The sequence below is a fragment of the Tigriopus californicus genome, chromosome 11 (assembly GCF_007210705.1).
Source record: "Tigriopus californicus strain San Diego chromosome 11, Tcal_SD_v2.1, whole genome shotgun sequence".
NCBI lineage: Eukaryota > Metazoa > Arthropoda > Copepoda > Harpacticoida > Harpacticidae > Tigriopus > Tigriopus californicus.
In genome coordinates this window covers 1243343-1268264 of record NC_081450.1, presented here as the reverse complement: position 1 = coordinate 1268264, position 24922 = coordinate 1243343, and the positions used below count along the sequence as shown (strand labels likewise).

The 24922-nt window shown below is 43.0% G+C and overlaps 4 protein-coding genes across 9 annotated transcripts in view; 3 read left to right on the top strand and 1 right to left on the bottom strand.

The window, feature by feature from the left end:
• Positions 1–3013, bottom strand: part of LOC131890464 (mitogen-activated protein kinase-binding protein 1-like) — a gene marked incomplete at its 3' end in the record, with an annotated part of 35569 nt that extends 32556 nt beyond the window's left edge. The window contains 2 exon segments of one of the 3 annotated variants that reach the window (XM_059239809.1): positions 1313–1517; positions 2857–3013. In XM_059239809.1, the coding sequence (XP_059095792.1) occupies positions 1313–1405 (93 nt within the window). 3 annotated transcript variants of the gene reach the window in all.
• Positions 3014–3393: 380 nt separating this feature from the next.
• On the top strand, positions 3394–21094 carry LOC131890467 (translin-associated protein X-like). Of its 4 annotated transcripts, none has more exons than XM_059239812.1 (10): positions 3394–3563; positions 11176–11379; positions 11442–11552; positions 16509–16668; positions 17380–17484; positions 18589–18722; positions 18856–18929; positions 19131–19226; positions 19307–19678; positions 20415–21094. In XM_059239812.1, exons 2-10 carry the CDS (start codon positions 11259–11261, stop codon positions 20577–20579), a joined length of 1338 nt encoding a protein of 445 aa, XP_059095795.1. In that variant the 5' UTR covers positions 3394–3563; positions 11176–11258; the 3' UTR covers positions 20580–21094. The 4 variants fall into 4 exon arrangements, with proteins under 4 accessions (XP_059095795.1, XP_059095796.1, XP_059095798.1 ...); XM_059239813.1 differs by lacking the exon at positions 3394–3563 and adding an exon at positions 6775–7012; XM_059239815.1 differs by lacking the exon at positions 3394–3563 and adding an exon at positions 12342–12415 and having other exon boundaries at positions 11362–11379.
• Positions 12442–15887, top strand: LOC131890470 (uncharacterized). The gene has a single exon (XM_059239820.1). The coding sequence runs from the start codon at positions 14875–14877 to the stop codon at positions 15421–15423; it is 549 nt and encodes a 182-aa protein (XP_059095803.1). The 5' UTR covers positions 12442–14874; the 3' UTR covers positions 15424–15887.
• A 547-nt stretch (positions 21095–21641) lies between the features above and the next one.
• Positions 21642–24922, top strand: LOC131890466 (WD repeat-containing protein 20-like). Its single transcript, XM_059239811.1, has 4 exons — positions 21642–22354; positions 22670–22852; positions 22922–24280; positions 24373–24922. Exons 1-4 carry the CDS (start codon positions 21875–21877, stop codon positions 24577–24579), a joined length of 2229 nt encoding a protein of 742 aa, XP_059095794.1. The 5' UTR covers positions 21642–21874; the 3' UTR covers positions 24580–24922.

The following is a 24922-nucleotide window of genomic DNA, read 5'->3' as shown; positions in this document are numbered from 1 at the left end:
TAATGCCTGATCTCAGGAAACAATCACGAGAAGAGTAAGATTTCATGTCAGTGATTGACGCGAGTTGGTTCGGTTGTACGTATGAGGGTGAACCCTAGAATATGATAGGGCTCATTGCAATCAAAGACTTAAAAGGAGCGCATTTTCGTATGAAATATGAATTGTGGTTTTAAACGTGGGGCGCAAACTTTTTGTACGAGTCTATTTGTACAAGGAGAAGTTTTAAAGTGGTCCTTCAGGGCAGGCTAGAACTTTTAAGCTGGCGAACTTTTAAAGAGAAGCGAATGTTTAGAGGCATCAATTTTTGATGGAACTACCGAAAGCTTCCGACGAAAAATGGTTTTGGCCATCGCTTCAGCAATTATCTATTGTTAAAAAACGCATAGGAGTGAAATGAAAGACCTAAATAATAAAGTCGCTCCTAGTAAGAGGCAAACAAAATAGCCTGAATTACCTAGTAACCCTTGTTAAGATAAGTACAAAAACACTGTCGTCCTCAAAACACGGATTAATTCTACTCAAAAAGTAGCATGAAGCTCCGTAATCGCGTCCTTTCTGTTCTTTGTCGGCTATATTTTCCATGGCCGAACGGTAAGATGTTCAGATTTTCTGGCGAGTTTGCAATTCCAGGGTCAAGTAAAAAATAGCGTACGTATATTGAGAGCATTTCTGACCTTTAGCCAGGTCTTACAGGAAACTTTTTTTCCGAGCGACACAATTTGGTCCAAACATGTTGGTTGGGATGAGACCTCCAACATTCTCTCTTTCGGGTGAGAGAACACACCACCGCTAAAAATTCCAAGTTTTCCCATCTCTGCCCTCAGAGGAAGTTCCAACACCCGAGCACTAAATCACTCGATAGACTTCGGAGCTTCGCTTGTGAGCCCCAATAAAAGCAGATGTTGATCCAACCCGGGTCACGCCATTTTTTCTGAGATGTCCCACGCTGGATCAAGCTACCGACAAGACGCTTGAAAGCCAGCTGAGCCATAAGACCAAACACTTCGACCTGGTTTTGGCAGACTACTCATAAAATGGCAAGGAAGGCAAAAGGCCAGTCAATTAATTGGACGAGCGAGCAAGCAGCAAAAGTGGAAGACCAGGAACTATAGGAAGCTGTTGTGACATTTACCCTGAGAATTAGTGGAAATAATGGTAAGAGCTATCCAACTAAGTGGGCCGAGCTCCTTTCCTTGTAAGCAAGCGACCTTTGGCAAATTTTGAGCGGGAACAGAGTATTTCATTTCTTGAGAACTGTATGAAATGGCTTAGCAAGAAAACAATATCCCAAATCTCCTGGGGACTGTCTTACCTGGCCTTTGTTCATTTCGCGCTCTTCTTTGCGTCGTTTAAGGGTCCGAAGTCGCCGGACGTTCTGTCCGGGACCATTTGACACTACATCCATAGTGAATAGGTCCAACACTGGTCAATTAGAAACACTGTCATAAATGTAAGGCACTTGAGATCCTTCGGGTCTCGAGAGGAACACAATCACGAGCATGAGATCCGAGATAATCCTGAAACAGAGCATACTTTGTTATTCATTGTGTTTGCTTCCACATTTCTGTTGTCTCTTCAGCTCTGCCAGCCTCAGAGTCCTCGTATAAAAAAGTCCCAATGCCGCGTTGTAGGCAGCCATAAAAGTTCAACGACCAGAATTCGGTGCAAGATGGTCTGGAACTTTTATTTCTGACAGTAGCGAAAGAGGCTCTCTTTATTCTGGCCTCTATTTTCGGAGATAGTAAACTCGCTCAATGATCACAAGAACATGTTTTACAAGGAACACTGAGCGTCTGGAACTAAATTGAAAGAAGGAACACACGGAGCTACGACTGGACTCCTTGGGAACTAAAAATGCAGTAAACATTAAATAATGCTTCAGCCTTTAGAAATGGAAATGAGACGCAAGATCCTGACGGAAAACCCAAAGCCAGTCCAAGGAGAGCTATAAAAGAATGCTTTTTTTTCATATCACTGTTTTAATACCTTTATATGAGAAACAGACTCAGAACAGCTCGTGCTATGAGCTCCATTGGTCTCCAAAAATATGTCTTAGTTCGAGTCATTTAGAGAAGTGATTGGAGCTAGGGGCATTAAGGTATTTTCAGGTCAACTGATGTTTGGACCCGTTCTAATCCTATATTAACTTCCTTTTTTGGCCTGTAATATGCCTACTTTTCAACAATAAATGAGATCTGTTTGGTGTCCCCACACTCTGTTCGGACCCCGGGGACAATTTGTTTTATTGCTCGTGGCCTTCTCGGTCCAATCCCGTGATCCAACCACCTTCATGACTTTCAGTATGGGTAACTGGGCTCCTCGACCAAATGTTTTTACACAATACTGGGCGTTTTCACCCAAAGGGGCGTACGGTACAATGAGCGATTTCATCATGAACGAATTCATCCTTTGGTGGATGACATTTTAAGAAATATTACTTGATCATGAGGTCCCTTCCAAGCCTAATCAGAACTTCCACTCAAAAATAATGCATTGATCTGGCGTGGTCATAGACACACAGAGTTCACAGAGAATTGGGGTTTCTGTTGTCCCAGAAATCCAATCCTCAGGTGGTTTTGTCGAACAAGTGACTCATGCTCACAAATTGACAAGGGCCTCATACCAAGATATAATACATTTTCCCTCTGAACAATCCTGTCTGGTGCTAGATTTCGGTCAAAGGAAAAGCGAGTCACGCTTTAATTTCATACTACAACTGGCAACTTCCAACTCCATATCAATCCCAACACTTTCCCCCCTCTCCTTACTATGATTTAGGTTTAAAATGCCTTTCCTCTTCGACCTTACTGAAGAGGAAGGTGTGAATGAGTCAAGATATCTAACCCGATTACCTGCCTCAAGGAACTTGCTTAAGAGTATTTATAGGCACAGCTCACACACAACCAGTCGGGAACCTCTTAACCAGTCTTAGTTTTCAAGTGCTCACAGATCAACTCGTCGAACGCCCTTTCTTTTCTGAACTTCTACACTAGGGTGACTTGTGAAGAAATACAAAAGTGGGACAAAGTTGCGAAAACCATTTACCTCTCGCAAATACGAGAAAACAATAGTCAAATAACGGACTAAATGAATTTTGGAACAAGCCTGGGTCATGTTGATTTGGTTTGCTTTGCATGAACTTAATCAATGCTGGAGTGGTGACAAGGAAGTAGGTTTTGATTCGTAACCCTGAAGTAGGGCTTGGAAAAGTTCTTCAGGCCAAGTGAAAACAAATCAATGTAGGGGTAGGTCGGTCAATATCAATTACATATCAAAGCTCTTGTGTCCTCTATTTGAGTCCAAAACTTGAGCCATTGTCATGTCGCCTCTGACACGCCTAATTCTACGTAATGATGAAGCTAGTGTTTTAACTTATTTGACCCATCCCTCTTTTTCAGATTGATGTACTCGTCGTAAGCTCAAGATTTTCATTCCGGATTTGTACGATCAAGACGCGTTGTTTCACTTTGTCAGGCCCAATTTTGACCGACAATCGCGGAATATCCTGACCATCGAGTAAACTTCGCATCGGTCGCAATTTTTAACCAAGGCAACTTTCTCAGGTAATGAGAACAAATCGATATCTTGTTTGATAAATATTCCTCGGATTCAGTTTGCAATCGCACGAGAAGAAATAGGTTTTTGTGGAAACATATTTGACAGGAAAAAGAGTGATGAGAAACAAGGCGGTTAATAACTTGCGTAAATTGTGCACATTTTGTGTTTATTTGCTCAATTTTTTGAACGGATATTCAATATTCAAGTATATTACGTGAAGATTATGCCAACCTAAACCAAACGCATATCAAATTGTATCATCATTTATTTGGCCTTACACCAAGGCCGTCGAAAGTTCATTTCGTCATATTTTTAAAAATTCAAAAAATTGGACTGCGAATCAAACGGTAGATGATGATGTTTTCACATGTGATCTTGAGATTGACATAATATATTCAATTTCAAAACCAAAACGAATGTTCCGATTTTAATTGGAATTTGAAAGCATTGTTGCTCCATAAAAACGGTAAGGAAAAATAAGTGTTTCGTAGCTTCAGAAGTTTTCTTTTGATATTGTTCTGAAAGCTTAAATTTGGTTTAAGAGTAGTGTATCATAAAGTCTTTTTCATACTACGCACATGGAACTATTGCTTGGTTTGGTTAAACGACAAAACTCATCACACGAAGTTGAGCATTCAAAAATTGTGTTTTTAGTGTTGGCAAAGTTGAAAGTGTTTAGATATATGGCAATTCTGAACTTAAATACCTAACATCAATAATCTAGTCAAATTATTTGCTATTCCATGTCCATTCTTGCTGGAGGTAAATGCGTTGACTCATGGAAGAGGGCCATAGCTAGGATTGCAAATCAGTTGGCAAGTAAATTACCAAACATACACAAAATTGAAAATTAGTTGGCAAATAGACCAAAAATGTCATAAATCGTGGAAGTTTTATTGATGTAAATAAGTCCTTAATGATATTATTTATTTTATAAGATCTAAAAAATGCTAACTCACACACTCAGAAAATGTACGTTCTTTCAATGAGAATGTAACTTTTCTTACCATTGGTATGTTAAGCATGTTTCTTTCTTCATACAAGGCAGGAAAAAAAAACAGAAACGGAAGAGGGGTTTGATGATCTCAAATTACTGAATTGTTGACTGCAATAGAATCGTTACCTTAGACCATTTTGCCTAAATTTCTCACTCTTTTGGCATTTCTGAGGAAAATGGTAAATATTCTTGAAAAGTGACAAATCGCAAATAATCCCCTTTTTGGGCCTAGAATCTTATTTGCGAGTATTCTGCAGCTCGAGGCATAAAATTCTCCTTCAACAAAGCAGATGAAACTTTTTGTTAGCTTAGATCTCGTTTCTCCCTTCTCGGAAAGTTAATGAAAGACGAACGAAATTGATCCTCCAGTTGTTTCACTCTGAGAGGTCGAATGAGCACCTTGATCCGTGCAAGAGGGTCTCCTACTCTTCTTCATGGCGGGATTGGGCTAATGGTACATGAGGCTCTTGGGCAGTATTAGCCTGTCAATTTAATTGCCTCGTAAGTGTTATTGATCAAGTGGAAAGTTCCCATTCTATTTTGGGTGGCTACCCAATTCTTGGTAAATTGATTTACCTTCGCATTGGGGATATTGGGTCACCAAATTAATTAGTTGAGTTAGATGCGTGGCAGAGTTAAGGTTACCGAATGAAATTCTCCAAACAAAATGCCAGGCAACTGTTTGGCAAACCTTTTCTCTTGAATTTTGTCGACTGTGTTTTTAGTTTCGTATTTTTGTTCCTGGAACAAAAGCAATCTAGGACCTTTCTCATTATGTTTGAAATCAACAACTTCACTTTCAAGTGGACTAGTGATTTAGATTTGAAGTAATTTGTTTCCCAAACAACGAACTTTCATTGTCTTGTTTACAAGTAAATTTAGAACTTGATGAATCATGCTAAGAGAAGAGTAACATATGTTGTGAAGAAAAAGCAAACGAATATTATTAAGCTCAATTGACAAGCTGACTAGCAAGTTAAGAGCAAATAAAGTGGCCATTTTTTAACATAACTACGTATTTGTTTGTACTTAACAAATAGGAAGGCACTTAATTTTGCAATTCCATTTGACCCAAATTTGAAAAACTAATTTGCACGCTTTCCCGTCCCGTTACATTGGTTTAATACATTCACTTGTGGTTTATATTTAAAAAAAATCGGGATAAATTGACTTATTCATCACTTTTGTAGACTATTTGGAATCGTAATGCTTCTTTGAGTTGTGAACTCTCCACTCACATGTTCGAAGAAATAATTATGGGCCGAATTTTTAGGAGTATATTTTCGCGTTGAAGATTGATGAATAGCTTGAACGAAAGCTCTTGGTCGGTTTTCGAGTAGGATGACACGGAATTTTGACAGGCTTTCAACCACTCGAAGCTTTCAAAAAGTGTTGTTTCCCTTATTTTCATCATGCTTGGGTTCACGGGAAATGAATCTTGAAGTGTGGTGAAAAAAGAAATTTCAACCAAAGAGCTCCTGATGTTCGGTAAAACCCTACCAAGTTTCAATTTTTGAGAATGGGAAAACAAGATGGCCCACCAATAATCCTCGGTTCCAATCAGCGAAAAAGCTGTTATCAGTCGTATCTCCTGACAAATTAGGTAGCGAACCTAGTTCGCTCTCTACCAATTCCTTCAAACGAGGATTTGGGCCCAATTCCTTTCACAAAAAGATAGGCCCTGAATCCACTGTTCCTTCTCGAGGTTGCCGCCTTCTCCAGGAGTCCGCTTCCTCGATGTCGACCACACTGTTGAAAGCGATAGTTCCATTCTCTTCTCCGGTCTCTTGGCCTCTTCGTTTCCCTCGTTCCTCCTTGGATCGACGCCATCTTCTACGTCCACGCTCGGTCTCCTTTGGTGCCAGAGCTCTCCATCGGATATTTCTCTGACTCGATGTTGACAGGGATGCCATTTTGAGCCCAGAACCTATGCTCTCGTTTCAACTTGAGTTTTTCCATTGTTCACCTTCGGTTGTCCTTATTTTATGACCTTCAAGGCCTTGTTCCGCATTCATCAAATTTATATTTTGGGGATTTCTAGGCCCACTTACAGATGGGATCCTGAAGAGGTTGCCCTGAAGAGACCCTTAGTTTCTCGCTCGTGCGAAGTTGTATGTTTTGGTGGTGCCAAGGCGGAGAGGCTCGGCAGAAAGAGAATAGCGGTGGATCAATGTTCCATCCACAGAGGCTCGTTCCTGAATTCGGTGGAAGAGAGAGGCAAGTGCAACAGTCTTTCTCTGGATGCAGTCCGGAGTGAAATGTGAAAATTTCCTCTCGTATCACTAAAAAAGGGAACTTCAAGTGTTCCATGCCAGACTGGCAAACTCGACTTGAAGGATCCGAGTTGGAACACCCTTAGAGAACATTGATTCCAGTGGCATCTTTGAAAGCTCTTGATTTGAAGTGACGGGGAACTTCGCATCACTCATTGTCGGTCCACTTGCTTCCATTGAACAGGTGAGAAAAGAACCTAACCTTAAGTTTGAAGAGGCTTGGGTTGCTTAGTATGTATGTTCTGGTCTCTCCGTAGTCAATCAAGCAAAGTTGCTCTTAGACCCCAGGTGTATTATACCTCGCGGTGGTTTGCCTACCTCGAGCAAAGAAAAGTTCCATCTTTTTTCCCCTCTTTGGCCATGGTCGAGCTAAAAGTTATAATCCCTCATGGGGGTAGAACCTTGTGCAACTTTCAGCAACCTATTTGAGGCTCCAAATTTTCTTGGTTCCTTTTTTCGTTGTTTGTCCCACGCTTAATTTGATCTCGGTTTGTTCTCCTTGGTTTAACGTGTGATCAAAGTTGAAATCTGAGCACTTTCCTGTTTTTGAGACCAGCAACCAGTTTCTTGGAGGAAATAGTAGGCCAACTATTGAACTGAAGTTGGTATTAAACAGATCAAAGTTCCCTTTCTATGTCAAGTGGCTCGTTCTAATCAAAAATGAAACTCAATATTTGGCTTTAAATCAAAAGAATAACAAACATCCAATAAAAAACGGTATTTTAAGGTTGCAAAAGCGAAACACAAGTTTCTGTGGCCGTTTATATAGCTTACCAATGAGTTCTCACGGATTAATCTGCTCTGCTCGTCCAAATATTCTTCGTTTTTTAATTCCAAGTTAAAGATCGTTGTTTACACTCATACAACCAAAAACATTCTGGTCAGTATCATTTTGGATGGTGGTCATTCATAGGCTTTTTAAAATTCCCCAAATGCTAGTTTGGAGCACCTTTTAAAGCATTTGAGCCAGCGGACCTCACTCGACTCGGTTTCTCCCTGGATCTCGGAACTGATTACTTTTCCTTAGATACTTAGTGGCTCAGGCGCTTGATGCTTTGGGAAATGCTTTTGTTACGCAAATTTATAATTGATTGGTGACTGGAGCGCAGTGAAAATGAAATTGGGAAAGGCCCAATCGTTAGGGTGTGGTGTTAAAGTTGCTTTAAGCAGCAATACAGGCATCACTAAAAGGTATGAGGTGGGAAAGGTACTTAAATGTTCTCCCATGTGGAACACTGAAAGAACCAACCTTAAAATAACCTGTTTTATCTCCTGCAACAATATCTGAAAGATAAAATGAGGAAAAGCTCTTGGTATGAAAGACTCATTGTCTAACCACAAGTAGCCTATGTTCAATGCGATTCGCAACCCGATTTGCTACGTAAGCACTAATGGGTTTCTGGCTTTCCTGTGCACACGATTTCTGGCTCCTCTGGAAATCTTAAGCGAGAAGGATTCTTCCTTTGGTTTTACCTTTCTCGGAGGTTATTGAAGGATGTGAAAATGAACCAAAAACGCGAGTCAAGAACGTTTTAAGTCGTGAAAGAAATAACGACGGAATTCTAAAACTAACCATTTTCCCCCTTCATTTTTGAGGATGGACTTCCCCTTTACATGTCAAATACTGACCCTATTAAAAGTAATATTTTGAATTCTATTTCACTTAGAAATGATTTTTTTTTGTTTCAAATTTAAACGAGCGGATAAAATATGGTTTTTATGTCAACGACTACTCTGGTTTCTAAATAATAAATCCAACACATCTTATCTAACCTAATGGGAAGAATTTTTGACAAAGGAAATATTTCGTACTTTCTTTGTTTAAAATTTCTCACCGGATAGGTTATTTTTCGTAAGAAATCGGAATCTAAGATATTGTGGTAAAGAATAAGGGTTCTCATCAATGCCACGGAGTCAGACTCATCCATCAAATGAGACAGGAAGCCACAAACTGGGAGATCAGCACAATAGTCGTGGCTTCGGAGAAGACCGCTACATGTTCCTTTGGCTGAATCCTTTGGTTGAAGAGAAGCAACGTCTACCACGGTCAATACCAGTTCTTCAGCTCTCCTACTAGGGTTATCACGAGGTGCAGAGGAAGAATGCCGCTTAATTTAGAATGGTAGGCGAACACCACATAAATGGAGGAACGCTCAACGTGGTTGCTTTCTACAGAAGGAGGATATTTTTGAATTGGTGATCGAGATTCCAATCTGGTTGGTATCTTTCCTTGGTCGTCGAAAACAAGCTGAATGGGACATAATGGTGTGTTGACTGATGAGTTCTGCCTCACGGGTTGAGCTTTCCTAGCATCCTTTCATTTGACTGACGGACAGATAGACACGTCTCTTGATTCGTCCGTCTCCAGGGAATCCTGCTTGATAATTGAATGTATTTCCTCTCTTCTGATTCAATTATCTGTCCTATACTCCCGTCATTAAGACACAGATCAATTATGACGTGCTGCGAGCTCTATCAAGATCGAAGATGGAGCAGTCCTTTTCCGGCGCATTACATCGATCCGTTCTCTTTAATTCGAGGACGTAAGACCAATGTTGAAGTCTCAACTGACGAAGACGAGATTGGTGCTTTGGCTTTACACTCTTAGTGTTAGAACGGGATTCGTTCCATATCAATCGAAGCTCGCATGCACCGTAAGTTTGACGGTCATTGGCGTGAGAGCCCCTTCAATTTTCTTCGCCATTCCATCTCCTCTCCCTCGAGATCCCATTCAATGAGAATGAACGGCATCTCTCCCCCAAATAAATCCCTGAGCGTGAACGACAAGCAAGATTAGACAAGAAGCTTGTCGATGCTGAAGAATAGGTCTAAGCGGATTTTCATGGTAAATTGACATGTAATTATTTTGTATGCAATGCGTCCCACCTCTCCATTGGAAGCGAACACCGAAATCCTCGATTTTGACGGTCCAAACACAAAATGTTGTGTAACCTTACCTGACTCAAAATCCTCGAAGAATACAAATTTTCAAAAAACTTATTTTAGAATCGTCAAAAACCACACTTTATTGATTTCTGTGAAATTTGCGTCGCTCAGTCATTGGAGCCTCAAGCGAGCACGTTTTAAAAAAAAATTGGTTTCAATAAATTCTTGGACGGATTCTAACGGATTGCTTTTGTATGTATTGACTTCAGAAATCAAGCGAATGTGGAACAAAGTGTACTTTTGAAGATTGTAAATTGTGTTTTAAAAAATTACACTTTCAGTGGGTTTTAAGTGACGTGATATGGTATTTTGAGCTAGCTTTAGATCATTCAAGAAAAAGAAAAATAATGTTTTTATTCTGTGGTAATGTAAATTGGTATTTTTTATTTTTTTTAATTTAGTTCAAGAAATAACTGGGGCATTTTGGAGTTAAAGAAGAATGAAAATTGGGCCATTGAATCTAAAATAACTAAGCAGTGGTTAAAAAAGATCGTATCATAATTTCCAAGTAGGTGCTAAGTGTGCTCCCAATTTTCATTGATGTGGTTTTTGAAAATTTCAGTTTTTACAATGTGTGTAGGCATGTAAGTTTTTTAAATGGGCCAGAACTCTATAAAGCAAAGCAAAAAAAAACAAAGTTGTTCCTTATGATTTTCTGAGCAAGAAAAATGATGCAAAAATGTTTTTGCGCATTTCTCTGCAAACTTTATAGGGTACGAAGTTTTAGTGCCATTTTACAAACTCACTGGACTAGAAATCCAGACTACAATTGCCGCTATCTCTTAAGTACAGGCAGAATTCTCATGGGTCTTTTGATGCCTGGCATTGGTCTCTCATTGTAAAAGAATGCGCTACATGGAGGCAAAGCTGAATGAAAGCCATTGGAATTTTGAGGGAGGATGACGAAAGAGTAGAACGTTCAGTGCTCCATACCTAATAATTTTGTCCCTATTGTGTTCCCCGTAAAAGACTCGAGAAGTGCTGATATTTAATACTTAATCAGCCCTCAGAATCTACTATATGTGAGGAATGTTGATCTTCTAACCAGATTATGAACGTGCTATTGGCGCGTAGAGAGGCGCACATATTGTTCCGTCCATTCGTGGAACTGCGTTTGCTGCGTTTGGACCAAGCTCGTTCTTGGCGACGTGCTGTAATCTTTGCTGGTTTCGAACTCGGACTTGGCCCTGGTTAATCCATTCCACTCAAGACGACCGGAAATGGATGTGCCACAGAAGTCTGGTAGAGACTCGTAATCGTCGAAATGGCCCATCCATCATAATTTAGTTCTGGGCCCTAAGCGGCCTTGTTCTTCAGCACATCACTATGAAGGAGACGGATAATATTTGGGGGCCTCTGAGCAAGAAAGTACAGATAATACACTCTATTTCGTGTTTGCAGATCCCACCCTCCAAGAATGGTAATTGAGCCTTGCCAGTCAGGTCTCTATTGAGTGTGTTGTTTGTCTACCCTCGTGAAGAAATATGGCTTCTGTGGAGGCGATTGGCAAGCCCAATGATTCTGGATCAGGAGGATTGGCCCAAAAATCCGGAAAATCAATGGATCCTTGCGAGTCTGGAACGGAACAGACAAATCGGGGACGAGGTGAATGAATGGCTCATTAGGAATTGTCTGTTAAAACAGAAATTAACTGTTTGTGTTTTCAGGCAACACCTGGAGATGCCCGGATCCAGGATGTAAGCGAGAGAATCAGAAGTCGGACCAGGCCTGCACTCAATGCAGCTTGCCCAGCCAATCTGCCCAGCAATTCAAGAAAGGTGAGATAGACAGAAAGAGCGAACAAGAGCGAGAGCCTCTTTGGGATCCAATTCTGTAGAGACATGAGTGTAACGTACATGCCTCGTCTCCTTTTGGAGCATTTACCAAGACAGATTGGATTAGCATTGACCTTATTTCTCATAGAAAGATGCAAGCTCTTAAAGCAGCTTTGAGAGCACGCTCAAAGAGAGCGGCTCCTCCAATCAAAAGACTCTCAAACTCTCCATTAGCATCAATTAAGTCACGATGAAGAGGCCATCTTGTCGGAGTGAGTTGTTCCCCATGATTCATTCTCGTGTTGTGCCTCTGGTGCTTTTCCTTCTTTTTGTCTAATTCTAATACCAAACGCTGTGTGACGCCATAGATACTATTCAACCAGTCAAGGGCTCTCTTTTGAATGCAATCCACTTTCACCCACCCAACGAGACAGATTTGGAGATTGCCCGGAAGCTTTTCTATCTTTTCAATTTATCTCTGTCCGTGCAGTACGTACGTAAACCGCAATTCCCTGGTTGGATATGTCTCCATGAGAGGTCTTCATGTCCAATTAAAACCAAACTACCATCAACCATCACCACCAAGAGACGAACGATCAGACTCACATCTGTGATTTTTTTTTCATGTTCGTAATTGGAATGGCCTAAATGTGTCTTGTTTTGTCTGGTCATCGATAATCCACTGGAGCAGAACGCACAGCATTTTCTTTCTTTGTATTTTAACATCTTGGCTTAAATCACGAGTCCTAGCAATTTCACGGTTAGCACCAACATAACTTTTGTATTGTATAGGTAATAACGAGGGAAAGTCACCGTCCTCAAAAGTCTTAAAATGGCTCTAAACGGCAATTCATCTCATGTCAAAAGTAAGTTGTAGTAGGAGCACATCCCAAACCTCTTAGAGTTGGTTGCATGTCCCCAGCAATTGGAACATTCTACTTGTTCAAAACTTGACTCTACATTACCTTCAGCGTTAGTCGGTTGAATTGCTCTTTCTTTGCGACGCATGAGACACGCAATATGTTTAAAACAGATTCTCGATTTGAATGGGTTGTGAACTATTGTTTTATCATAATGTAAAACACTATATTGAACGAGCACAAATGAAGCAGGAAAGAGGGGATTTGGGCTTCCTTTTGGTTTTGTGTTTGCCATCTAAACTTCGTCGCTTTGATGTGCTCTGTGAGGTGAAGTGCGATTGCTAGCGTAACATCATCAAGAGGGTCATCTCACAAACTAGCTCCACTACGAGGTTGAGCGTATAGAAAGCAGTTGCTCTGGTGTATTTTGTTGTATACTCGAACCCAAGACTTCTTCCAAGTATCTCATTTCACGCAACAACTCCTGGGCTTCATTTTGTCGCTAATCGTGTTAACTAGCTAAGTTTTGTACATACAGAAACGTCTGCGATATCTTGCATCATCCCAATGTTACTCCAAGTTCCTTTTTCTGCATTATTTATGAAAGATCCTGATTTGAAGCAGTATGAGACGTATCTTGAATTGAGCTCTCGGAACTCTCTAGGGATGTTCAATCCCTGTCTCACTCTCGTGTATTCATGGAATTGGAGGCGTTGCTTATGAATTGCGGTGGCATAATAGATATTTATGTGGCCATGTGGCACTTTAACGACAAAAATAATCCACACCCCATACAGCTTGAGTGAAGATGGAACACCTCGAAGATTAATGATTTCTTCTGCCAGACGGGCAAAGGAAATTGAGTGTCCTGCTTGCAAACTCCAGTGCCCAGTGACTAAATTTGCTCAGTGCCGCCATCACGGCTTTACGTGTATAAAGTATCTTGTGTTGCGTTAATAAGAATGCCTCCAAGGTATTAAGCAGCTGCTCTCCATGGGGAATTGGCACGAGTGGAAAGCCCATCCGACCTCCACATACCTAAAGAAGGCTGTCAAGCAGTCATGTGTGTGGAACCTTTCCAAGAGCCATTGTGTCCAGACTTGAGGTCCCTTTCTCTAAATTATTAGCGTTGGAAATCTGGGCGAGTGATTGGTTACTATCACCCGCACTATGGAAAACAAACGGCTGAGAACGAGGAAGTACCTGGTTTAATTGTGTTGGAGATAGATGTTCGAACTCTAGAAACAGAATGAAGCTCTCTCTGAGGACAAGAGTGTTGAAAACCATTAGTAAATGGATGTGACTTAAACGAAGCGTTATTCGACCCTACTTCAAGTTCCTGAAGGTGACTCTCATATGCGTTAATTATTTGTGACTTGCGGTCTCTCTACCTCTTTCGTCTTACACTCCTCAAATAGGGGCGAATCATAGTACAAGGAATGATGACACATCTCGGACCCTGTTCACCGTGTATTGATTTCTCGCTAGATTGCTCGCAAGCTGTTGTTTGCATAGCATTATTTAAAGAGAACGAGACACAGATCATTTTTGAGAGTGCGGGAAAACAACCAAGGAATGATGTGAATATGGTTCGTGCTGGAGAGCAAGAGAGAAGCTTTCGGAGCTATCCTGCCCAAGTTCTTCCTAGAATCCTTTTCTGACGCCAACTAAGATATCCGAACCAACGCTCAGTGGTATAATATTCTCATAAATCAACTATGAAAATGTTGGAAATCGGCATCTCCGTGCTTCCAAGAGTCTTTGCTCGTACCTCGATGTCATTGAGCTCTTTGAGAGGAACTTAATTCGGTGAGGCTACGGCCAAGTGTTCTTATTAAAGCTCTTATCCATAAAGGTTCCACTTTTTATCCGACTCAATTGCGAACAAAATCATTTCGATTTACCTGCTGCTATTGTGGACACAAGCGTCTTTACACGTGAAGAGCTCGTCGCTCTACTCTTTGAGTTTCTTACGTGGATTGAACTGGTTCTCAGGGATTCTACGAAGAAGCGGGCATTTTCCCCTGAAAAACAAAATCCGTTTTTTTGGGCTTTATTTGGCCTAAAAGTCAAACTGAGTGAATACTGATGGTAGAAAACTTCGCAGACATCCTTCAAATGAAAGGTGCACAAATTTACTATTGTGTGCCACGTTATTTCATTGAATGAAAAAAGAAGACCAAATATACCATTGCAAGTAAAGACATCGCTCCTACGACAAGAAGAAAAAGAAGAAAAAAAACCAGCCCTCGCTGGAAAAAGGCCTCATCCCATCTATATGAGCTCATTTCGACGAGAACTTTGATTCATTTTCTCTTGGTCGAATATGTGCATATTTGAGGTTTGAACTCTTGATGAATCTTCAGGAGAATGGTGTTGACTTAAAAAAATCGTACTAACCTATCTTGGGGTGAGATAGTTTAGGCCTCTGCGAGCCTCACAACCTTTTTTCCCTCTTTGAGACCATGGGTTGCGCCACCTCAAAAACCAATTCCCAGGTTAGCGATGGTCAAGTCTCAATAGAAGGGCCCCCAAAAAGAACTCGGGTGAAGAAGAAGGTAGAAGACTCTGCCAACAATAACCATGGGCCACCCTCTAGCGGAGATGATGGCGTATCCCTAGGGAGTATCGGTTCAGATATCAGCCGACCACCCACACCCTTCAGCCGACCTCTCACGGCGAAGGTAGCACAACGTCCTTCTACAACTACTATTTTCGAGGATGGATCCCGTGGGAGTCAATCCAATTTGAAGGATAGAAAGAGGAATTCTTCGGATCCCCATGCGTTTTTATCAGTGAAATCCCAGTCCTTATCTGCCACTGGGGCTAATTCATCAATAAAGGATGAGTCGAATTCGCTTTCCTCGTCATCGGCCAGAAGTCGAAAGAGCCAAAACGAGGATATACTTGCACCATCCGGTCTTGGTGCGCGGAAGCTTTCAGGGAAAATGAATGGAGCAGATGAGGAGGACATTCGACAGTTAAAAGCTTTTCTCAAAGAAAAAGGGCTCTAGGCCCTTGAGTTGTTTACTCAATGTGATCTAGTAGGCAAGCGGACTTTGAAGGAAGAGACTGACAGATACGATCCTATCTCATCACCGAGTCGTCAATAATACTCCAGCAAGATGGTATCGCTGAATCCTCTGAGAGATGCCGAGTGAGAGGAATATAAACCCTGTCTCCGACTTATTGCTCTTTAAGAATAGATTTTTCATCGGATACACAATTAATCTTGATCAAATTTTCATCTTATTGTGGAAATGGTTTTCTATTTCCTGGAACTCCTTGATCCACTTCGAACCAACCAACCTTGGGCTGGTGCAAGAAACAAAGCTGATTGATTGAATGCTTCAACTAAACTTACTATTATAATCAGATGCACCAAACCTGTGTGGATGTTGTGATTGGTGACACGTGTCTGTTAGCAGAATTTGTTGAAAATATAGACATGATATTAAAGATTTATACATTTACCATATGACTTGTCTTCTTTCATTCGGTGAATGTACGCATGGCCACTAATTTGAATGCATATTTTTTTGACCTATGGAAAATGTTGTATTTACGGATATTTTATCACCCTGTAGACATTAATCCCTGTATCCTATTTTTAAGAAAAGTTCTCGGATGACGCTGTCATTTCGTCGTTGCTTTAATGTTTATTACTATCAACATAAAATACAAATAACTGACGTCTAGATGAGATTTTTACATCACAAATTATAGCAAGAATTTTGCCAGAGAAAGCTTCAATTAGATTTGTATATCTGGTAGAAATTTTATGTTGAATTGATATTTTGTCATGATTAACCATTGACTTCCATCTAGTTAGGTAAGCTGACAAAGGTGACACCCCCCCATTGGGCTTGTATAATCGATGAACTTGAAAAGTTTTCGTTTTGAACCAAAGTATGGAACCTTTCTTTTGTGGTCAAATGCTTATATTTCGTAGCCGATTGGCGTTAGACCCCTCCCGGCTAATGCGATGTTTAAATGATGTTATAGCATGCAATGATCGTTCACCAGGCATGTTTCCATGAATGTTCCAGCCGGTTGGAAGTGAAGACTTCAATAGCTCTATATTTGCTCTCCACTTTAGGTCATCGTGGGGGGAGAAACAATCGCGGGAGTCGTGGAGGAAGAGGTGGTGGAGGTGGAGGTGGTCATTATTCGAAATTCCACAGCCGTGAACCCAAGACCTTGCCCAAAGGAGTCGATCCGAACAACCCGATCATACAACAATTTCAAGAGCATGCCAGGTAAACGATTTGGATTTTTTTTTCTCCTCTTTTTACGAATGTTAAGAACCACTGCAAAACTGGAGGACGACAATTGCCATTTCCTGTCTTGGAGTTTGTCCTCAAGATAATGGAAAATTGACGAAAGCTATTCATAGCCTCTCTATCTACGTATTGAATGATCTTGGCCGTTCAAGAAACGTTGTCAAAGGGCGACTTTATTCAAATGACTCGTCGGGGTTTGAGAAATGGGACCGATGTGCGTCAGAACAAAAAACATACTGAAGGAAAGGCACGTTCATGCTTGGATAAGCGGATGAGCCTATGAAAAAACCTGGATATGTGGAAGAAAGGATCGACGGCATGCACGAGAGAGCCATATCGAAAGGCCATATGAGCTTATTCAAGGCTCAACTAATATTTGAGCGGAAGCATAGATCAAAGTATGCCCGGGGCTAAGGAGTATTCTTTCAAAATAATGTTGGAACCTCTTTGAGCACTTCCTGAGTTTGTTAGTGCTTCTCTTTGAGTTATTGAAAGGTTCAACCTCCAGCGAACTCGCGGAAGTTTGGGGCATAAATTAAAAGCCTTTTACGAGGCAAAATCACAATATTTAGCCAACAAGTTAGCGGATGAACGCAAATCTATCAAGTAAGTCCCCAGCAGTAGCAAGCATTGTAGAAATCTAGTTGATTTTCTCAAAGCTCTTTCATTCCTTTTTTTCCATTTCAGAATTTTGGATGAGAAGAACGATAAATATGAACGAATCGTCAAGCTCTCTCGCGATATTACCGTGGAAAGCAAGCGAGTCATCTTTCTTCTCCACCGAATCACTTGGTAAGTATCAAGGAATAAAACCAAACATGACAAAAAAAAAACATGACTCAAGTCCCAATTGAAATCCATTGCTTAGTTAGTACGTAGTATACAATCAAGAATGGTTTCAACCAAGAGCTGATTGTAACCAGGGTTGAACTCCCCAACTTTCCCACACGAATCCGAATGCTGGGTTTCAAGTTTCATGAGATAAAATGAAAGTCACCCAACACCTGGTTGTGCACTTACTGTGCGCAATATTTCGTCAAGTACCTACTTCTTATCCATTTAAAGACTCTCGTCCCGGCCCAACATTTCAATTAGACCATAGGGATTCTACGTAGATTAAGACAGATCTGCGATCTCGCTGCCTTAGACAAAAGCTTCCTACGAATGAATATGTTCTCTTTCCCACCTTTTGTGTTCCAACATGCTAGGAAAACTTTCCAAGCGCACTCCCGGGTTATATTTAGAGCACTCATATGCCGCTCTTTGCCTCGAAAAGGCCGTAAATAACCGCCACCCATTGAGGTGCACAGAACACATTCCGGCCATTATGGGGAGTTTTGATGGTCCCGTTTTCTTCTCGAGCATGCCCAAAAGCAATTGCCAGGAGGCTCCAAAAATGGTTACATGAAATCTCTTAAGATTTGAATCTCTCTGTGGCATTTGAGGAGCTTTCGAGATCGACCATGCATTTCTATGATCCGACAAGTTCGCGTGGGAAAAGATGCTAAGCGGCATTTGTTTCCTTTGAATATGAGTGATAACGGGGAGCTGAGGGAAAACTTTTCCCCCACCTCCTCATCCCCGTGCTGTCTCTGTTTCCCCGGGGGTATTCATTCTCATGGACCTTGTGGCAATTTCATAGCTTCCGAGGTTGCTCCTCGTTGAATGGAGAAAGATAGATAGATGGATGGATGGATAGATGGATAGATGGTTGTTTGCTTGGTTGGATGCACTTCTCCCCACCAATCATGTTTGATCAAGGCACGAGTGCGACTCATCTCATTCTTGTGGATGCAGTTTTCTTTCTCTCCTCGAGTGCCACTTGTCCTGTTTCAAATGCTTTGGAAAGGTTTTTGAATCTAATTCCTGACAAGAATGGCTGTATCTGTTTTCCAGCGAGGACGACAAACCCGCGGTGCTTGGCGAGGCCGAGATCAAATTGGGCGACATTCGAAAGCGTTTGTGGTACTACGTGGCCTCAGAGCTCGTTAACGAAGACCCTTACAAGTTCCTTCGGGCCTACACTGGTGGTAAGATGATGATTATGGACCCCGTGATTGGACATCGGGATATGCAGATCTGGGAAAATCGTTATATGAGTCGGAGAAAGAAAATGGGTCTTTTTTTTCTGATATCGGGCCGTCTTTCTCTTTAATTTTGTAGGGCTCCAGGAATATGTGGAGGCCTTATCGTTCTATCATTACATCTGCTATGATGAGCTCATCTCTTGGGAAAAGGTAACAACTTGAATTGATTGAAAATGTGTGCTGTCCTCTTTTTATGAGTTCCATCATGGATGATGGGCTTGCCTTTCCCAGACGATGTACTCCTCTTGGTCAGGTCGGTCCAAGGAGAGGACAAGGAAGAAGAGAGTCGTAACTGGAAATGAGTTTGCTCTTTTTCTCATGTTCTTAAAATACTCTCCTGTTCCTCTTCAGGTTCAAGAGGAGCTCCACTTCCAAAGGAACGCGCATCGCCCAAAAGATGAAGTCAAAGACCCGCTAGACCCGAAGGCCGCTCAAGCCAGGGAGACTGTAATGAATACCCATAACGTCACCATATCTTCGACACTCCAAAATGACATGCTTCGTCCCCTTGTTTTTTCTTCGTCTAGATACCCACTAAAGAACAGACCGAGGACGAGGACGCTGGAGATTCGGTCAGTGTTGCCATTCAAGAGGAAGCCCATCCTGAGCCCAAGTCGGATTCGTCGGGTGGCAACACTAACCTGAAGGGCTCGACGGCCAAGAAGAGTCTCCAGGTGCTTGTGCCTAAGACGGATTTCGTCCTCGGTTTGGCGGACTTGACGGGTGAAGTCATGCGTCAAGCCATTAACTTCATCGGATTGGGAAACACTCAAGCTTGCTTTGACCTCATGGAGTTCCTTCATGCCATGCACGATGGGTTCCTGGATGTGGGCTATCGGCACGACATGCGCCGCGAGATGTCGCGTAAGATCAACGTCCTCAACCACAGCCTCCAAAAAGTACGTATTAATCCCTGACGTTTTCACAATGCAATCTATTCAGAGTCACGTTGCCGGAAAAAGAATGCGTGATAATAAATGTATCTTCCAAACCATGAATGATTTAAAGCACACCATGGGACATTTAACCGCACATGTTTTTCTACTGGTATGATCTCTGGCAGTGATGGGGCTAGTCTGGACTCGACAAAAGAATATTCTTTTTTTTCCTTAGAACTTCGCAACACGAATCTTTTTGCTGAAACTTATTAAATGAAGAGACAATTTTAGCATCACTTGCTGATTTGCAACATGAATATCCCAGCAGGTCTGATTTCTCTCGTTTATTCACGATCGTCTTCAACCGTTCTTCGCAATTTTTAAGATATATTCCTGATCAATTGGCTAATTTGGTAAAACGTCGCAACTCTTGGTTATAATATAATGCACGCCTAAACGAGTATAAATGAACTAACTTTTACGTATTTGGTAAAAGGCATTATGCGTGTGAAGAGCAAAAGGATACTGCACAAGGACTTAATCAATGGTTATGCCATTAGCATCTACATTCATTGAAATTGATGCACATAAATATGTCACTTTTTTATGCACATGCATAATATAATGAAGGCCATTTCTTACGGCTTGATTCATGCCTAAAGTGATGAATGGAATTATCATAGTTCGTTTTGCACTTGGCATCAAAAGCATATGGTATGCTTCTTCTCTAATTGAAAGGATCCCCGTTTCTTTGCAGGTGGAGAACGCCTGCTACAGCATCAATGTCCGAGGTTCGGAGTTTCCGTCCAAGACACATTTGGCGGACTTGCTCTTGAACTCGCGCGAGTCTCACGTTGCCGATCCAACGGGTCCCATGGGTGACGAAACTGACGGACCCACCGATTGCGATCCTTACCTCTAGAGACAGACGAACCCCGATTGTGTCTCCTCACATCGACACACACACCCTCAAGCCAAATTGCGATCCACACGAAAAACCCGCGTCCATTTTATTTCCCATTTCCTGTCTGTCTTCATTTGAGTCTCCCTTCCCCCCGTCCGTTTCCCCATTTCCCTCCCCCGTATTATGTATGTTGGTTTGGAATTGAAGGCCCAACTCGATTATAAAGTAATGGCTCCCCAGTCTCCTTAAGACAAAGAATAATCGTCATGAGATCCTGCGTGTTTGTTTGTCCCGGTGTGAGTGTGAAGAAAACATACGAATGAGAATCATGATACAAAGATCGATTGACAACGAGGTTCTGGCCCTGAAGCAGCTCCATTTCCCCTCGGTTGCTTCGACGAAGAACCATTTGTTGGCAACTTCTCTCCCCCCGCCCCCAAAACTCGCTATGAAGTAAGAAGATATTGTAAGACAGAAAGAAACTCGATGTTTAACGAACCAGAATAAGAAGTAATAAACCAAGTTATTCCACAGTTATGGTACCATTCATTGACGGCTAACTAGCCCCATGCATGTTTATTGCATCCAATTGTTTTCCTTATCATCTTTTCCTTATCAAGAGGTATGTATATAGGTGTGATGAGTTGCCATCCCGGTCAACATGGGGAAAAATGGGACTTTGGACTTGGGGTGACCAGCAGGGTTGAGAGAAGCAAAAGAAATCTAGGCAAAAGAGCGGAGGCAGAATAAGTCAGTTACAGAAGAGGAGATGAACGAGGACGACCAGGAGGACGACCCAGGAGGAGGCGGCGGCGGCATGGAGAAATCCCGGGCCATCACACGAATCGCCTGACAAGAAAGGAACATAGAGTGACCTGGTCACACGACGGGAACATATACTCGGGTCTTCGAGAGAAATGCTAACTTCCACAATCTTTCGATAAAACTTGCCTTCGCCCTGTTTTCGGTATGCTCAATGTTCATTTATTTATTTCTTTTTGAACGCACTTGATCTGGTTGTACGTTTTGGGCTGTTTATTTCAATGTCATGAGGCTACGGAGCCGTGGTCTGCTGTGCTCAGAAGACGATTTGGGGACAACTGCTCGTCTGTGTTGTACTGTACTGTACTAGTTTTGTACATACAGCGCCCCAATCCAAATCTAGGGTAGAAACCGTGATTCCTGCTGCCCGTGATCGACCTTCATCGGGACTCCAAGCGAAGGCCCGCCCGTTCAACCGTTGGTCCTAGATGGACTGGATGAAGCCGATCATCCAGAATAAGTAGCCCAACATGCTTTGACACCCGGGCATCATGATGGATCCACTCAATGGATTGGGCATGGCCGGCGGAGCTAATGGGCGGGGCGAGCCCGCAGCCGAGCTCAAGACCCAGTTCATGACCCGCGAAGGCCTCTACACGCTCTTAAGCTACCCCAAATACGCCAAACCCAGCTCTCGACTGGACTACAGCGGGCCTGCTACCTTGGGGCGCGATGGGCTGTTGAGCGCTGCCGGGTCAGCGGGGGCCAGCGCAGCTAGTGGTAATGTGGGCGCCTTGGGCGCGCCTGTGCGTGTGTCCTTTGCGCCAGCTATTCCGGCGCGCTCTAGCTCGTTGAACAGCTCAGGCGCCTCATCCAATGGCGAGGAGCGGAGCGGCGGGTGCGCTACCCCCAATGGTGGAGCTGGCTCCGGCACGCTGACCCCTACTACCCCTTCGCAATATTGTGGCGAGAAGATTACCTTCAATTTTGGCAAGGAGATCTTCGTTTACCCTTACAAAGGATTGAAAAGGGTGAGAAGACGCTGAGAGCTAGGAGCGTTCGTCAATGGCTGGATGAAGGAGAGCATGAATTTAGGTTCCGACCTCTAGGATGCCTTGACGAAATGTTTGCAAGTGTGTACTTCAAAGGCGACAAGATATCGATAAAACTTGGATCGTACTGTTTTTTGTTTTTTTTTTATTCCTAGTGTAGATTTATTTTTGTAACTTTAAATCTTGCTGGAATTGAAAGTTGTCGGTGAAAAGTATTGATGTTATACAGTATTTGTCAGCCCTGATCTTGGTTGGCTGCGGTTTTGAAATGATCACCTGTGTGTTTCGTTTTAGGCCGGCGATCTCAACAAGCCCATCGATAAAAGGACATATAAAGGCACCTGTCCCACGTGCCATGACTTTGGCCCGGTGTCTCCCAATAGTGATATTATGCCTCTCCTGATTGGTTTCTCCTTGGGACAAATTCAGTTGGTGGATCCAATTCGGAAAGACTTGTCAAAGCTCTACAACGAGGAGGTAAGGCCAGTCAAACTTGGCCAATTTGCGCAAACCTATCATCAAGTAGGATCTCACTTCTGTTTTCAGCGCCTCATCGAAAAGTCTCGCGTGACGTGCATCAAATGGATTCCGGGCTCACCCCATTCCTTCCTCGTGTCCTACTCGTCAGGGCATATGTACATCTACAATCAGGACCTGACCTGTCCACCCACGGTACCCGTGTATCAATCCTTCAAATGTGGCGAGGGCTATTCCATATCCACGTGCAAGACCAAGAGCTCCCGTAATCCTGTCTACCGGTGGTCCGTAGGCCTGGGGGCCATCAATGAGTTCGCCTTTTCCCCTTGCGGGCATTTCCTGGCTGTGGCCTCACAGGACGGTTACCTCCGAGTATTTGACTACGACAAAATGGAGCTCATCGGCATTGCCAAGTCCTACTTTGGGGGTCTCCTGTGCGTGGACTGGTCACCGGATGGCAAATACTTGGTCATGGGAGGAGAGGACGACCTAGTCACCGTGTATAGCGTGGGCGAGAAACGGGTAGTGGTCAGAGGCCAAGGCCATCAGTCCTGGGTGTCACAAGTGGCCTTCGATGCGTACAACTTGAGCTACGGGGATGTTCCCGACGGCCTTGACTTCTCGGGCTCCGATGAGGAGGACAGTTCTTTACCTAGTCAGCAAAACGGAGGTCCCATGCCCGGGGTGGCCAATGCCAATCCAAATCAACACCACCAGCACCATCATATCCCTTCCACCAACCCAGTCTTGTCTCCCTTGAGCGACCAACACGTGACCTGCTACCGTTTCGGCTCCGTGGGCGAAGACACTCAAATCGGCCTGTGGGACATCACTGAGGACACGCTGAAAAAGGCCTCCCTAATGGGCTCGTTCTCCGCCGGGAAAACCAGTTTGCTTCCTAGTCAAGAGAGTAATGCCCAATCGGCCAGTCACGTCCATAACTCGTTATCGTCATCCTCGCCGCCATTGGCCCATACAAGCGGCTCTTCGTCCAGCAAAGATTCGGGACTGGCCTCGGGAGATACGGCTTCCGTGGCTTCAACGGGGAGTGTGTCCACATCCACGTCCTTGAGCCAGAGATTGGCTGCTCTGAACTTCAGTGATAAGAACAAGGAACACAAACGGAACTTTTCCCTCACGGGCAAGAGCAGTAGTGATAGAGCAAGTAATAGTCAGACCTTGAACGGCAAGGGCGCCACTCACGCCATGGGTCAAGCTGGGAATTCCGCCTTAAACGGGGCCATCCCCGAATATGTGAAGTTGGGCTCGCCCCAGTGTCCAAGACTGAATGAGATCCCGTTGATCGAGCCCCTTGTGATGAAGAAGATTGCCCACGAGCGTTTGACGGCCTTGGTGTTCCGCGAGGAGTGCCTCGTCACGGCCTGCCAAGAAGGCCTGGTGTGCACATGGGCCAGACCGGGCAGAGTGGTGAGTAGGCTTCAAAGTCCATCTCGCGTTTGGTCGTCCGCTCATTGAATTGTGCATTACTAACCTTTACTCTGAACACTCTGATGTTGCAGAGCAACAGTTATTCGGGTACGATGTGTCCGGGGAGTCCGCCTCCGCCACCCGCGAGTCTAGGTCCACATCCTCAGCCACCTACATTGGCGCCAAAGCCTCCGGGATCCATTGGAACGGAGAGTCCCGCCCCCAGCCCGAACAATCCCCCGCCTCCACCTCCGCCCTCTTCCTCTAGAGAGCCCGCTTCGTCAGGGACCATTGTCTGAGGACGGAAGTTCCTGACCACCCCCTTGAGACGGATGCCCTGGAGAATATCCCCACTCATGGAGGAAGGGCGCTCTGTTCAAGGACAAACAAGGGAGGATCAATATTTGCAATTGAAACATGAGAAAAACATTGTCAGATCTTAATATTTTGTTCATGAATGAGAAGAAGACCGACTTTTGGGTGATTTGCATAACCACTACTATTACTACTTCAACAACAATCACTACAAGAGCAACAATTCCCTAGATGATTATTACTATTATTATTATTATTACTACTACTTTGATTATCAGTGCTCTCATTATTATGATTATTAATATTATTATTATTATTATTACTATT